General features: G+C 35.4%; 1 protein-coding gene across 1 annotated transcript in view; it reads right to left on the reverse strand.

The window, feature by feature from the left end:
- The window catches only part of CCT3 (chaperonin containing TCP1 subunit 3), a 191,154-nt gene that overhangs the window by 101,614 nt on the left and 72,697 nt on the right, over positions 1 to 16,843 (reverse strand). The window contains exon 5 of the mRNA XM_090380590.1: positions 6,619 to 6,715. Coding sequence (XP_090236716.1) covers positions 6,619 to 6,715 — 97 coding nt within the window. The remainder of the gene's footprint in view (positions 1 to 6,618; positions 6,716 to 16,843) is intronic.

Raw genomic sequence — 16,843 nt, forward strand, 5'->3', positions numbered from 1 at the left:
AAGACAAAAGCACATGTGACCCACCGGTGGGGCATGCAGTGCTAAATTCTTTCATAAAACTTAGTGGGTGGGGAAAAAAACAGCCTGAACAGTTTGTCAGAACTTGTGACTCACGTGTAGTGTGTAAAAACTAAAGAATAATAATGCTTCATACTGCCACTCCCAATGAGACACCCTAATGTGAGTAGCATATATTTCAGTTTTGTCTATTAGAATCCCCTTCACATCATCTCCAAAAGATCAACCTTACTGAAGAACTTTAGGGACTATTAATTATGTTAAGTCTTTTGAGATGATCTGAAGAGGATTCTAACTGGACAGGCACCTGATAAGAACATGAGCCACAGAGAACAATATCCTTCTTAGTTCTAATGCAAATTCCATTTTATCAGTATCAAACTCCAAGATGCAAAGAATATCTTTTAAAGATCACCAACGACTCTACTCAGATTGACTTCCATATCCAGGATATTCTTAAAGGTCTAATCTACCTGTTTATCGATCAGACACCGAATTTAAACTCTTCTATAACCCTACTACTCATCTCTTGGAAGAAGTCTGTTTCAGATCTCAAAATCCACTTTTGTACATATGCACATGGTTGCCAACTCTTGGCTCAAAAAGCTGAAGATCAGGCATTTGTAAGCAGGAGAGAAAACAAGAGATTCAGAAAAAACACTAGATTTTTTTAAGGTCCTCATTGCACTAGAAATTAAATTTCACAGCCAAAATACACATATTTAAATACAGACATAGGATTGTCTACCACTACAATATGCATTTAACAATTAGCTTACCTAACATTTCACTGTCTATGGATTTCTTTTTGGATATCCTATTAGACATCAACTGATTTTGATTGCCTCAAGAAAGTTGTAGACTTCCCTGGTGGCCCAAAGCACTCAGTAGGTTCTTCTTTTGATATAGTCAAGATGTGGAGTAAAGATAAGTGCATCACCCCACTTAAATCCCAAGTCTAATGAATGTGAACTTTCAGAACTTGGGCTCCAAATAGACTATGATGTTAATTTTCTTTTTCTTATTTATGAAAACCATTTCAGCTGATGTATTTCTATTTAACTGCAGAACAATAGTGTCAAGTTAGAGTTCAGGCTTCTGTATTTTCTTGTCTGCAATCTGACCGTACTTCTCCAGCATTTCTTTATCCATGAGATGTCATCAAAGCTTTTATACCATCTGCATAGGAGACAAATTTACAGCCATTGACAACTGGGAATGGTTCAACTACACACAAGTAGCAGCAAAGAGATTGGCATACAAAATTTCTCTCTTCATCACTCATACACACCTTGAATGATGCCAAAGGAGGTGCTCTTTTGCTCAACACATTACTATGACAAGTCCTGCTCTAGTGTTGATCAGAATTTTCAGCATGCTTCCTTCTATAAAGAAGTAATTTTTCAGAATTTCAATCAGTACAGGAATAAAGATGTTACCAAAAGCAGCTGAATTGTCTAAGAAAATAAAGTTGTTTTCATTGATCTCAGAAGACTCACAGAATAAAGATGTGGTGGGCAATGCCCTTAGCAATGTTGATCAGCAGCAGCTTAATTAACACTACTATGGGAAAGAAATTTTATAGATGATAGTTTATTTGTTGACTGTCCTCTTCTCTCATTCCATATACCTTCCACCCACATGATTTGTAGTACCGACTGCTTACATAAGCAATGCACTTCTTAGACCAACAATTTGTTGATGAGAAGGGATGGAACTGTAGCATGATACATCATGGAGTAGCTAGTGAGTGACTTTGATCTAATCTCTCAACATTAACATATTTTTAAAATATCTCCTGTAGGGTGCACCTGATGGCAATAGATTGATACCTTTAATAGTTAGCAATTTGTACTATATGAGGATAGGTCTGACTATATAATTTTTCTATAGTATGTGGAACCACTCCCTCCATTTAATATTTTCAAGAGAAACATGGCCATAATATATCTATAAATGTAAGTAATTTCAACAATGCTACCATGAATGAGGTAAGTTTATCGGGACCAGTCACTGCTTTACTTGGCAATGCATCAACTGCTGCAATTAAAATATTTTTGGAAATATGAATTTCTTTTCAGCAAAAACTTCTCATCCCTTTTCCCATATGTCCTTTATAAGATCCAAAATTCTATTCTTGCTATCTTCTTTGTATTTGATTATGCCTTAACAAAATTCCAAACGACAGCCTGTCATATCTTCAACTTTACTATTTTCATTCCCCATTCCTCTTCCCATAATTAATTTAGCACTTACCACCTCAAAATGTGCTTGTCATTTCAATCTGATGAAATGAGCATATCCTTGTTTATAACTGAAGTAGTCAACCGGGGAGCACATTTCTTTTCATTTTTTAATAGATTTTGGTTTGTCTAAAAAATTTTATTTGGGAATTACATCACGGGCTCGCTTTCCTTTATATTCTAATCGCTTTAGCGGATCCTCTGGAAACAATACAGAACAGCTCTTGTAAGCATCTAAAGCCTTGTAATAGATTTTGAAAATGAACATTGCCAATTAAACTTGGAAAGATACTGTAAAATTATATCTAGTTTTACATGTTATGGGAGAACTAGTTTGTCTGTTTGTGCCAACTAATGCCCTCTCATTGATTCCCTTGCATTCTTAGTGGCTTCCACTATCAAAGAACTGAATTGATAATTAAGTGACTCTTGACTAAATGCATTTCCTGTGTATTGTGGTATATTAGGTCGCTATTGCACTCCTCTTGTTGCAGTCTGCAGTTATTTCAGATTCGTGGTTCCAATATCTAATGTATCTAGATACTGGAAACCATGAACTACTGTATCTGCTTCTATCTTAGTTCCTCTGTGCTTGGCTATTGGCATGTTCTAACCACATGTGACAACGGGATCTATCCCAGTGTTCAAGATTTTCTGTAAGCCAGGTAAGCAGCTTATTTCTGGTTTCTTCAGTACTAGAGGCGAGTAATTACATAGATTTGTACCCTACCTACATCTTTGATAAAAATGAAGAAATAGCCTCAAAGTTGTCCAAGTTGTGCATTCTCAATTTACAGACATTCTTTCTGTAGAGGGTCATATTTTCCTCCTTCACCTCTGTTTTCCGTATATCCTATTGCATTTGCTAGGATGTTTATTTGCTTATTATTTTGGAATCATGTTTCCACTAATTGAATACAATCAAAATCTGCACATAATGTTAAACTTTGCAGTGTGTGGAAGTTTATATATCACGTCTCGTTTCATAGAAAACAGCTAAAAAGAGTCAACTGATTTCTTCAACATCTAGGTAATTTCTTGATTGCTGTTGTGCAGAGCTGATCATTTCACTTTTTATGAAGGCCAAATCTTTAAATGTATGGCTTTACTAGTATTCCAACTGGCCATGTGAAATGATCTAAGAGACAAGCAGTATTTCGAACAAAACCAGAGATTATGAAGAATGAAGAATAGGCTAGGTGACACATTTTGACTTTTCAATTAATTTCCATTCTATATAAACATATATCTTTTATGTTGTTAGTCAATGTTGACAGCTATAACTTAGAAATGAAAATTCTTTCTCTAGTTGGTTGCCCTCTCTCTGCCGTGTTTCAGAGATCAATGATGCATGTTCACTCATTTCCTTTTTTGTGTTCCATCCATTTCAATGGAGTCCTCTGGCATTAGTGTCATCACGCATTGTGATATCAGTCAAAAAGGTTCTATTTGCATTATATGGATTAATCTGTTGTCCATATAGGTTGTGTAGTGTTTGGTAGCAAACCAACAATTTGTGCAAAGTAGACAAGTTCTTAACTCATTTACTTTGTCCTCTCTCATTAATTATTAAGAGGTTTACCCTTTCCACAGAGTTATTAATTCTTGTAGTAGGCAGGATGAGGTGTAGGTGGCCATCCTCAAACTTTTTTTACTAGTACACTGGGTGAGTGAGTAGAAACTTGAGACTTAGAATTTATATGAATTACTTTCTTGCTCCTTCCTTACAATGTGGCAAAACAGAGTAGATCTTTCATCCATTTCAGTGAATTCTTTAGGAAAACCAAATTCCCTTTAATCATGCTCTTCAAAAGGTTTAGTGTTTCTCAACCTTTTCATTGTCACGGCACACTACAATCACTATTATACTCATATATATTATATATATATATATACCTCGTATATTATAAATACAGTAAACCCTCATTAAACCGGACTAATGGGGGCTGAGAGGTGTCCATTTTAATGAAAGTCCGGATTATATGAAATACGCTTTGTAATGTGGGTAAAGCTTATTTAAACAACACTGTACGTGGATAACAGTAAAAACATGTTTATTTTACATTAAAAATATGTAGTAAATATATGTATTTACTATGTAGTAAATATATATGTATTGTATTTACATTAAAAATACATAATGTCCACAATCACTTAGAACACTTCTTTGGTGAGAAACTTGATGGCTGAACGATGCTCCGATTTCAGCAAATCCATAATTTGATACAGGGGTCTTCCTTCTTTCTATTGCAGCAGGCACAACCTAAAAAGCATAGTGGGATCAAAATTAGTAGGATTCAAGTTGAGATATGTAGGAACATAATAAATCATGAATCATTGAAATATAACTATGGAAAATATCTCAGGTAGATAATTTATTGAACGCCTCTTGTACATTAAAATCTGAAATAACAAATTTACCTGAAATCCCCAAGAATTACAGGATACCAGAATTAAATTGCTGTTCACCGAAGCTGTCCTCTGATTCATCATAACTTGTTTAACCAAAATTTGCATTAAAAATTAGATAAATTTTCAGTGCACATGAATTCAATAACCTACAAGAATCTGCCACTTAGAAGAAGGACATCAATGACCAGAATTTCAAATGTCATGATTTGTTACTGTCATTTATTCAATGACAGTAACAAACTAATATTTAAGTAATTTCCCAAATTATCATTTTCACCTGCAAGTTTTAAAGATATGCAAATCCTTCAAATTTTAATTATACAGTAATCACTAGCCAACTGCAGATTTGTATACGAAAATATTACAAACTGCATTTTTTTAATGCATGTGGTTCAGTCTGGTCTTGTTAAACAAAATACGTGATTACTGCTCCTACCACCCACAGATCATGAGGGGAGAAGTGGTATCTAATAAGTATTGGAGCGAAAGAGATAGAATTTGTTTATGTTATACCCTTTCAATGACAAACTCCATATACCATAATATATATAGCATTGCACTTGGACATGTTTCTGCCTCTATATTTCCAAGTTTTTGATCCCCCCCACCCACCCCACAGATGTATTTTGGACTTGTTTTCATAACTCTTGATAATTACTGTTTCTTCTAAACTAACATTTAAACAAAACAAAACAAAAAAAAAAAAAAAAAACCTTCATTTTTGATTTACAAAATATCAAAAATAAAGCTAGGTTTTTTTTTTTTTTTTTTTTGGAAGGTATCCCCCACAGGTGGCAAGGAATTGATATATGCATTGTGGCAATAAAGTTTCAGGACTGGTGCTGTTGCACTCATGTTTGATAAGTTTGAAAATAATCTGAATGGTGCAACAAATGAATATCAATTTTTGCCTTAAACTGAGAAAATCTGTACAGAAACATGAAATGTTAAACTGTACCAGCATGTTTGAATGGTAAAAGTAGATCAAAGATGGATGTGAGGATGTCTGCAATGATACAAGAAGTGGATCATTGCAGACATCCTCACAATGATCCAAGAAGTGGGCAATCTCTTACAATGAGGACAGTTGCAAAAGTTTAGGAAATTGTGGCAAGAAATCATCATCTGACCCTCAGAATGATGACTGATGAGTTGGATATGAATAAAAGAGATGAATTGTCAAATTCTGCATGAAGATTTAGGGAAAAGGATGGTCTGTGCAAAATTTGTGCCACACAGTTTCATGAATGAGCAGAAGCAACAAAGAGTGTAATTATATGAAGACTTCATCCAGACAATTCTAATTTCCTCAAATGTATTGTTACTGGGAATGAGTTGGGATTTCAGTACGACCCAAAAGATCAAGGGTCAGAGCATGCATGGACTTCAAACCTTTCATTTATGGAAGTCCAGGATCAAGACAATGCTGATCATGTTTTTCGACAAACAGGGTGTGATCTGCAAGGAATTTGTACTCAAAGAAGACAGGTGCTTCAAAGACTACTGAAGCACATTTCGATGCACGACAATTCCCGGATCATTCTGCACATATTGTGAAGACATTTCTGACAAAACATGGCATCTTACAGATCAACCATACACCTTACTCTCTGGATCTAGAACCAACAGACTTCTTCCTCTTCCCCAAAGTGGGAACTATCCTCAAAGGAAAGATTTCAGGATGTTGAGGACATAAAGAAAAATGTAACTGCTAAACTGAATATCATCTCTTTGGATGTCTTTGCTGATTCTTTTCAGAAACTTAGAATAGTGTAACACGTGCATTCAATAACGTGATGATTACTTTGAATAAAAATAAAACGATTTTTGAGCTGCTTCATTTTGTATTCTTTTTATTGTGCTAGTCCAGAAACTTTACTACCACATCTCGTATAGTACACTACCAAATATCACAGCCCTCTAAAAGCAAAAACCAAATGCTTACCAAGTATGATAACTGATGTTGTTCCATCTCCTACTTCTTCATCCTGAGTGCGGCTAATTTCAATCATTGATTTAGCAGCAGGATGCTGAACTGTTATCTAAACATAAAATCTTGTTATAGCGAGGATAATTGTTATAATGAATTTAAACATTCACATAAAAATAAACAAATTACTACTAATAAGCCCACATTAACGTGGCTAATCCCTTTGTTTAACACATTTGCTGCTGCTTATATTTACAATGGTCCTTTATTTGTGCCTCGTGCCACTTCTGTCGGGTACTGGAACAAATAGGCAGTGTGTTTTGGTAAATGGATTTCATCTGTGAGGAATCATCACTCCAAGTAATGTTGGCATCTGTTGTTTGTAGCATTCTAACATCAACATATGCATTTGAACAAGTTCCAAAATCTGCATAACTTGAACAGAATTCTATCTCAGTATCAGATGACATATTATATAGCAGCTTCAATATACTGTCCATCCTTGTTCCCTTTTCAGTCCTGATGTCCCAGGCTATGGAAATTATAACAAACCCTTTAAGGTAAAATTTTATAGGAAAACACTTTTTATACAAAATTTTATCAGCAGAACACACACTAAGGATAATGTTTTGTTTTTCACAAACTAAAGAATTAAAATTCAGCAAGCATAATCTTCAAAAAATTTTACTTTTCTTTTTGCCTTTACCTTTTTTTTCTTGTGGAAAATACTAAACCAGATAAAATAACTTCAACATAAGCAAAGAACATATGAAACTGTGAACCAAATGCTTTTATAGAGCACTCTCTACACAGTGCAAATAACACTAAGCAAAATTCCAGGTATAATGCAATAGTGTAACAATTCAATCAGTTCAATCAGTGTAACAATATCGCCCAGTTGTTTGTTCATTTCATGTGGTTTTCCTTTTACAGCATTCATTTATTGACTGCAATTCAATGGACATATATTTGTGTTGAGGGACAAAAATTGCAGTTCGTTTTGATGCAAGTTTACATTCAGACAACAAACATGTTAATGGCTGGGGGGGGGGGAGAAGTTGGCAATGCAGGCAACTCTAGAGAGAAAATTTTGTAAGGGGAAAATTTAAAACCGAAGAAAAAAGGATATACAGATAAAAAGGGGGGGGGGGACTCATCAATACATATATAAATATAAAACACTAGAAAGTTTGATATGTCTGTGAAAAACACAATTTGTAGGTTTTTTTTTTTTTTTTTTACAGAAAAGCGCATTATATTTATTACATTTGTCTGATAGTTTGCTTCTTACACAGATATTAAATGTAAATTTTTTGACTGAAATCAGGAGGAAAAAATAAAAGCTGCAAAAACAATTTTGGTTAATTGGAATTCTAGTCTGCTATGTTACTCACCTGCACTAGCACTTGTCATCCTTTGCATTCAAACTAGTACCATTGCAAAAGAAGAGAATTCACTTAAAAGCAACCATAAAAATCATAAGTATCGCTATTTTCAATTCTTGTCCTTTAGGATCCTTTCATTCTGCCAGAAGCCTTCATGGCAGCCAGAAATTAACTGTAAAGGTTTGGGCATATGCTTACATTAGAAATGATGCCATTATTTACAAGATGACCAATATTTTTTACACAAATGGCATCCCAAACATGAATCTGCCATTAGTTTAAAAGTTTTGTCATAACACCAGTTTCAAGACTATTCTCATCAAATGACTATGCCTTTCATTATCAAATATACACAAACCTGTGAATAATATAGGGTTATTCAAAATGATCCATCCGATTTCAAATGAGCATAATTCCGTACCTATCAACCATGTATTAACTTGGCATACACCAAATGAAAAAGGAAATCTACTAACTATGGGAAGTCACATAGAGTACTTATAAGGTTGAGAGACAAAACTAAAACAGTTTTTCTTTTGATTGATGTATCACTAATCACTGTATTTGTATACTTCAAAAATATAGTCATTTGAAATCGGATATATCATTTTGAATAACATTGTACATATGAGTCACTGAAGTGTTATTAAGTGACCAGGTGGTGTTTAGAAGAAAAACTGTCAATTAAACACATAATAAAGGTGATGTTCATTTTTAACTTCTAATACTGGGATATGTTTGCCATAAATTACTGGATTTAAGGCATATATATACCAGTATTATAACTTCAAATACTGGGGTGATTATATGCAATAACACACTGTAGCCTCAATCCCAGATTTCAGCTGTGAATCAATCCCAGAAACCCATGTTCTGGGATTGATTCACAGCTAAAATTCCTGCAGGCATTTCCAGTGTGAGTTGCTACACCGTCATTTGTATAGCCTGTAGCACATATTCTAAGGCTGGTCCAGTAAAGAGACGTAACTTAACTGACGATTCTTTTCTTTGCAACCAATGTAAGCAGTATACAGATCTCAAATTAGAACTTGGTGCATTACGAGAATTTGAGTCACTGAAGAAATGAGTGCTTGCCCTAGAAACAAATATAACTTAGCTCATCAGGGACTCAAGTATCTCCTGACCTCCAAGTGATGCACCCGTGATTCGGGTCCCAGAAAAGAATAGTGAAGGGCAGACTGCTTTGGTCGAAGGTGATCTAGTTTTATTGGGTGACTACTGTCAGGGATACGGGTAACATTTTTTGTAATAAAGATAGGTGGTAAAGAACCAGAGTGTGTTTGCCAGGAGCAACATGATGATATTACCAACAGACTGTCAAATTTTAAGGGAGGTAAAGAGAGCATTATCATTCATGTGGGAGACTAACGATATTAAACATGACCTGACCATCTCTTGGATAACTACAGAACGATGCTGAGAGTTAGGTCAGAATGCGTATGTATCTGCAATTCTGCCCAGACATGATACTTGAGGGATTATATGCTGAAAGCACTGTGGATTAACATGATACTTGAGGGAATCTATAAGGCTCGGGGGGAGGGGGGTTTCAGCTTGAAGGTAGAAGAAACAATTTTGTAAATATGGTATTCATTTGAATGAAGGCAGTGCCAGGATTTTAGCAGGTATCATTGAAGATACCCTAAGGGTTTGAGAAACTGCTAGATGGGAGGAAGGAGGAATAATTTAGATCCACATTTATCTGATGATACTGGTCAAAGTATTGCTTGCACTCACCTCAAGAATTCTTGTTTGTAGCCATAATAGCCACTGTTGATAAGATATTCTGAGGGTAGCAACATTTCAAATGAGGGGGAAAATAAAGCTTGGGCTACAATACCTTCAAGGAGTGTATTCAGGTAGTAAACTATAGAAGATTACTTAGTCTGTGTCTACAATAATGTCAGGAGCATTGTCCATAAAATGGCTGAATCTGAACTCCTGGTTAGGAAAACTAATGCTGATATAACAGGGCTAACACAAATGTGGTGCACCCTGAAAATTGGGAAGACAAGTTCCACTACGGTATGTTTAATGTATTTAGGAAAGATGGAAAGGGTGGAGCCTGAGTGCGAAAAGAACTTTTGCTGATTCTGAAGATACATTTGCCAGCATAGAATCTGTGTGGTGTGAGTTAGTTGGAAGCAAAGGTATAATGAGAGTGGGAGTAATCAACAACACCAGAAGATCAAAAAGAATATGACGAGGGTCTTTATGTGCAGATGAAATGGGCAGGCAAAAGTGAATGTCTTATTACGAGTGGCTTTAATCTGCCCCAGCTTGATTGGAATAAGTGGGAGGATAACTCACCATGGAGAAAAACTTTTTTAAATAAACCAGGTGATTATTATTTGTACTAGCATGTTACAGAAAGTACTAGGGGTGAGAATATTCTTGACCTCATCATTACTAATGATTCAGATGACATCACAAGGCTTAAAGTACAAGAACCACTGTCAGGAAGTGATCATGCAATTGTCAGCTGGAAGATGAAGAAAGATGTTGCAACAGTGAAAGGTAAAGGAATGGGTTTTAACTTCAGAAGAGAGGATTTTGACAATTTAAGGAACTATATGGCATCTATAAATTGAGCAGATTGCCAAGAGAGGGCAAATACATTTGAATTATGGAACATTTTTAAAGCAAAAAATCACAGATGCCATAAATGCATATATACAATTAAGAAAATATTGCAGGAGAGGGATGCCGAAATGGATGACTACAGAGATGGCCAGTCAAATAGAGCAGAAAAAGGTAGCATGGAATAGCTACAAAGAGATGAAAAGTATTGAACAACAACAGGTACAAACTGATCTGTAATAGTACCATAAATAAGGTTATAGAGGCCAAAGCTGCATATGAAAAAGCATGGTTAAGAGAGCAAAGAATAGGAATAAGTAATTTTTTATGTATGTAAATTCAGTGAAGAAAGTAAATCAGATCAGATACTTATGCACTGGGCATGGGAAAGTCTTAGATAACATTTGAGCAGAAAGGCAAGTGAGGCTCCCAGAGTTGATGGCATATACCTGGTAGGTTTTTTTTTTTTTTTTTGTTAGTTGTTGGAGCATCGGCTACTGTGGCCATATTGCACCTCCCAAAGTTTTTGCATTTTCTACTCTGATCCAAGCCCGAGGCAGGAACTCACAACCTTTGGGTTGCCAGGCAGGCACTTTACCCACCTGGTAGTTTTGAGGGAGACCACCGAGGTTAATTATGAGGGCATCTTTGGACTCAGAGCGAAATTCCTTTGGATTGGAGAAGTGGCAACGCATCACCAATAAGAGTGAAGTCTGCAACTACACTGGTTAGTCTGACTTTGGTGGCAGGGAAAATCTTAGAGGCAATGATTAGGAGTGCAATTCAGGAACATTTAGATGGATATCACATTCTGAGGAACACACAAAATGGCTTTGCTATGGGAAAAATCATGTTTAACTAACTTAGTACACTATTTTGACACAGTTATTCATGAGCTGGATTTAGGGAACAATTTTGACATAGTTTACTTGGATTTTCATAAAGCATTTGACTGTCCTGCATAAGCTTGAACAGGTTGGGATTACTGAGAAGATTCTAAGATGGACTCCTAGGCGGCTGCAGGGCAAAAGGCAGCAGTTAATGGACATTCTTTTTTTGAGGGACCCCACTCTTGGTGTAACACCAAGAGTGGGGTCCCTCAAAATCTATTCTTGGACCATTATTGTTTCTCATTCTCAGAAATGACATCGACGAAAGGAAAGAAGGAACATTTCGGTCAACAAACAACAAAGATTGGTAGTCATTGATCACAGCCAAGTAGCGATCCTTCAGGATGACTTGAACAGACTTCAAAGATGGTCAGAGAAGTGGCAGCTATGTTTAATGCTGCTAAATGCAAAGTCTTACACTTGGGGAATAGCAACCCCCCAAATAAATTATACACTAGGCGATTTTAAAATAAAAACAGTAGAGGAGGAATGTGATCTGGAAGTTACAATACAGGCAGATATGATATGAAGTTTTCTTAACAGTGTACACAAGCAGGCAGGAAAGCTCATGGTGTCCTATCAATGATTTATCAAACCTTGTCCTGTAGTGATAGGGAGGTCATAATCCTCATCTGAAAAAAGACTGAGCTTCTTGAAAGGGTCCAAAGACTGGAAATTCAAATAGTGAGATAGGGAAAAGGACAACTGTATGGGGAAAGATTCTGATTATGTGGGCTACAGAGCTTGACAACCAGGCACCTCAGAGGTGACCTGATTAAGGTTTTAAGGCTCTGAGAGGGATTAGTAAAATGCATGAAAATGGAATTTTCACTGTTATGAAGAATTTCTGGGGGCATAAATTCAAATGTCAACTGGATAATTACCTGTGTGGGGAGGAAACCATACAATTTGTATTTTCTTATCTATTTGGTGGGTTTTTTTTTTTTTTTGCCAGTGCAGCAAAAGCCTGTGGCTTCCTTGTACTATATGGAAAATACTATTACACTTACTATACAGCTAAATAACAAAGGATGCAGAGTTTAAAGATTTGATACATTATTCACAGGTTAACACATATTCACTAATCAAGATGCCAACACCTGATAACAGAACAATAGTCCTCAAAAACTGCTATCACAACAGTGCATCAGATTTCCAACAAATGCCACGTTCACCTTTTACTGATGCCATTTTTTAAAAAGATATTAGCAACAAAATGTCAACCCATCGATAACAATGTTGTTTCTAATGTGAACATAAATTTAAGCCTTAACAGTCAACTTTCAGCCAACCATTACTGGAGAGACCAAAGCTTCCTCAACATGTTTTGCCAGAGATCAAGAATATGATAAACATTGGCATGGAATGAAACAACACGAAGAGATGTAAAAATATCATTAAGTAAATACAAGTCAGTAATAGTGATGCACTTCAACAGTGTTAATAACACTAAACTTTAAAAGGTTGGTGAAATAAAGTTCTTCCAAAGGATGATAAGTTCCCATATAGACACATAACGGGCATAGTGGAATTACCCCAGAAGTGTAAGACATGATGTTACTCCTAATCCAAAGATCTTGTAACATGCAAAAGTGTGTGTGTGTATTTTTTTGTTTTTATATTATGTTGCATAAACAAGTATAGTATTACATTCTACTACCATTTGTTGTCAATATTCTGATACAGGTAAGTTATTAATCTCATACACTGGTATTTTGAGTGCATTAAAAGTAATAATAGCAAAGAGTAAAACGTACATGGAAACCCATGCACTTGAAAAACCATATATTTCATGTGAGGAGTACTGTATTTGGGGGGGGGGGGGGTTAAGAAAGAAAAAATGTGTTGAAGTGCTGTATGTCTAGATGTATTTCTAATTAATTATAGGACACCTTATGAGTGTAATTCATTTCCCAAATGAACTTAAAAGAAGTGCTTGCCAAAATTCCCCAAAAGAGTTTGTAATCATGGAAGATGGCTTTGTAGATAATACAGGTAAATTAATAAATGTTAAAAAAAAAAAAAAAAAAAACAGGCAAAACTAAGTCCATATGATAATGAATGGCATGTTTATAACTTATAAAAAGAAAAAATTTTAAAACACAGCAAAAATTATCGTTAGTTCTTAAAAATTTTAATGACAATAATGTTCTTGCACTTAAGGAACTTAGGCCAAAGCATGTCAATTTAAATGAATGGATTTTTTTTTTTTTTTTTTTTTTTTAGGAGCATTAGCAACTAAGGTCATATTGCTCCGGTATATGCGGTGGTCATTCCCTGACCTTTCCGCATCCTCCGTATTTGGTGGTGACGGGCTCGAACCCCGGTCTAATCAAGAAGCGTGTGCTACGCACTGCTGCTCCTTCCCACCTGGCTACGGAGGCGCCTAAATGAATGGAAAGATACTGCTAAATTCATATCAGTTATTCAGCATTGGTTTAAAATTGAAAATGTAGACTCCTTTTAAAGGCACGAAAACTAAAGATCCGGATTCCAATTCATTTAATGACAGAAATCAAGAACAGCTGTTGCTCCTTGTGAATATGTATAAGTAGTTAAAAAGATGAGATTTGATCTCATGGCAAAATATACACAGGGTGTCTCAAAAATACACGGCATAACTTCAGGAATGAGTTCCTCATATGTAGACATTAAAAATATTTTATATCAACATAGTTCCGGAAATGCTTGGTTTCCGAGTTTTGAAGGTCTGTTCAAAGATCACCTTATAGTAATTGTTCAAAATGTCCACCTTCTGCCTGAATACAGGCCTCACATCGACGTCTCATGGACTTGCGAAGACTATGCTAAATTCCTGGCATGTTTCGTATTGTCTCACAACCTGCCACAATTTGATTGCAGAGAGTTCCCACATCAGCTACCGGAGTCGAATACACCAATGACTTTAAATGGCCCCACAAGAAGAAATTGAGTGGGTTTAAATTAGTGAGCATAGGCCAGGCAGTTGGTCTACCTCTACCTATCCACCGACCAGGAAATGCTAGTACTCGTGTTTATAACTTATAAAAAGAAAAAAATTTAAAACATAGCAAAAATTATCGTTAGCTCTTTCTGTTAGCAGATCTGAAAATTTATTGTCTTAATAGAGTGGACCCCCCCCCCACTTTATGATATTAATCCATTCCAGAGACACCATCATATCATAAAAATATCATAATGTGGACCGAATAACATATTGTTTTTTAGTAATTCGTTCCAAGACCTCGGAAGTTGAAATTTTTGCTATGTAACTAAGCTATTTAACTCTCTAAAACATTATTTTTATAATGGATTTTGTACATATTGATTAATGCACAACACAAAAAATCATATCAACTAAAGGATGCAAAAACAAAACCACATGGTCCGGTCAGAGACAATCATAAGCCCATCATAAAGTGAAATAGTAGGCACTGATTAACATGATCACTGGTTAGTGATCATGTTAATCGGTGCCTACTGCTGCTTTAATTTCAAAAAACCAATTATAATCATTAAAATGCACTACACTTTCATCGTTATCATATGTTCGGTTATAAGAATCAATTTTGAATGCCTTTGTGATATTTTTCTAAAGCTGGCTACCATAAAACAATAAAGACAATTTGCAGTATCCAGTTTATTGGGCTTTTCTGTTAGTGAAATCTATTATAAACAGGTAGTAAACTCGATCTTATTGCATCTGTGATAATATCGATAGCTGGAATTCTGTGGTTTTTACATTATTATGGTAAAATGTGTTTCCCCTTCCAAGAAATCTTCAATCATATAAAAAACAAATAAATTTTCAGATTCTTCTCATCAATCCTATTTTTTAAGATTCGTAAACTTGTTACTCCATATCTCATGTGCACATATCGTGTTAGTTGCAATTTCAGCATGCTATGTTCTTTGTTATTGATTGCTTATCTTTTTTACTGTTTTAAATTTTACAACCCCCCCACCACCAAAAAAGTCAGTGAACAGAAATATTAGTATGTATTAACTAAGCTATATACGTATGCATAAATTTATTTTTATATTTTGCTAACTTGTGGGGAATATTCTTCAGATTTTCACATATCTAAATTTAAAATTCAATTCGCAAACGTGATCACAATGACCAGCTCTTACCACATGTCGTATAGTGAACGGTATTTTGTTATGGAGAGTCCATTGTAAAGTGATTTGATCATATAGTGAACCAATCGTAAAGCAGGGGTCCAGTGTAATCCTTAAACTAGAAGTCATCAACCTGCAGCCCACAAATCACAAACAGCTCTTTGAACATATAACTGCAGCTCTTCAACTTTTAGTCCTTTTCTTTTCTTTTGTAATTGTTGGCACATAGGCTTCTGTGGCTATAATGTACCTCCCAAGGTTTTTGCAGTACTTGGATCCAAGCCCGAGGCGGGAATCGAACCCGTGACCTTTGGGTTACCAGGCAGGCACTTGACCCACCCGGCTAACCCGGTCGGCACTTTTAGTCCACATGAATGACAGCGCATTGTGCAGAGGACGGCAATGTGGATAGAGCAGTAGTTTCAGTGCAAGCATTTTTGAACATCAACTATATTAAAAATAAATCAAGAAGCTGTCTTGAACAATGTGAGTCTCTCAAGCATGTTTAAAGATGAAAATTACGGCATACTCACCTGATGTTGAGAGACTCGCTCAAGAAGTTCAGCAGCAAAAGTCACATTAATTCGTACCTAATTGGATGCTTGTTATGTTTTTTAGTACAGGTAGTTCCCGACTTTAGGAGTTAATTCATTCCTAGCGCGGGCTCATAAAGCAGGAATTTATGTCCTATAGACATAATGTTTGTTTATTCTTCATCATCATCGACTAAATTGCACAAGGAGTTTTCTTCAGAAATGCTTCAAGAGATATTTGTTTGAAAGATCTCTTTTCTTTATAAATTTCACGATAGCATGCATAAACATTTTTTTAACGGCACGTACAAATTGCAAATAAAACAATTTGCATAGAGTAACAAGTTTACGAAGCTTAAAAAAAAAGGGGAAACACATTTCACCAATAATAACGTAAAAAAAACCACACAAACCAGATATAGGTATTTCCGGAAATGCAATAACGTGGTTTACTACCCGTTTATAACTGCTTGCGGTAACAGAAAAGCCCAATAAAACAGAAAGTGCAAATTGTTTTTATTGTTTTATGGTCGTGACCTCCAGAAATGTGCTTTAGAAAAATATCACAAAGCCATTCAAAATTTGTTCTTATAACAGAACATATGATAACAATGAAAGTGTAGCACATTTTAATGATTTGAATTGGCAACTAATACAATTTATACTATATAAATGACCTTTTAGAGTTATATAACAAAAATTTCAACTTCTGAGATTGTGGAATGAATTA

The sequence above is a fragment of the Mastigoproctus giganteus genome, chromosome 1 (assembly GCF_048544385.1).
Source record: "Mastigoproctus giganteus isolate SK-2022 chromosome 1, ASM4854438v1, whole genome shotgun sequence".
Lineage (NCBI taxonomy): Eukaryota > Metazoa > Arthropoda > Arachnida > Uropygi > Thelyphonidae > Mastigoproctus > Mastigoproctus giganteus.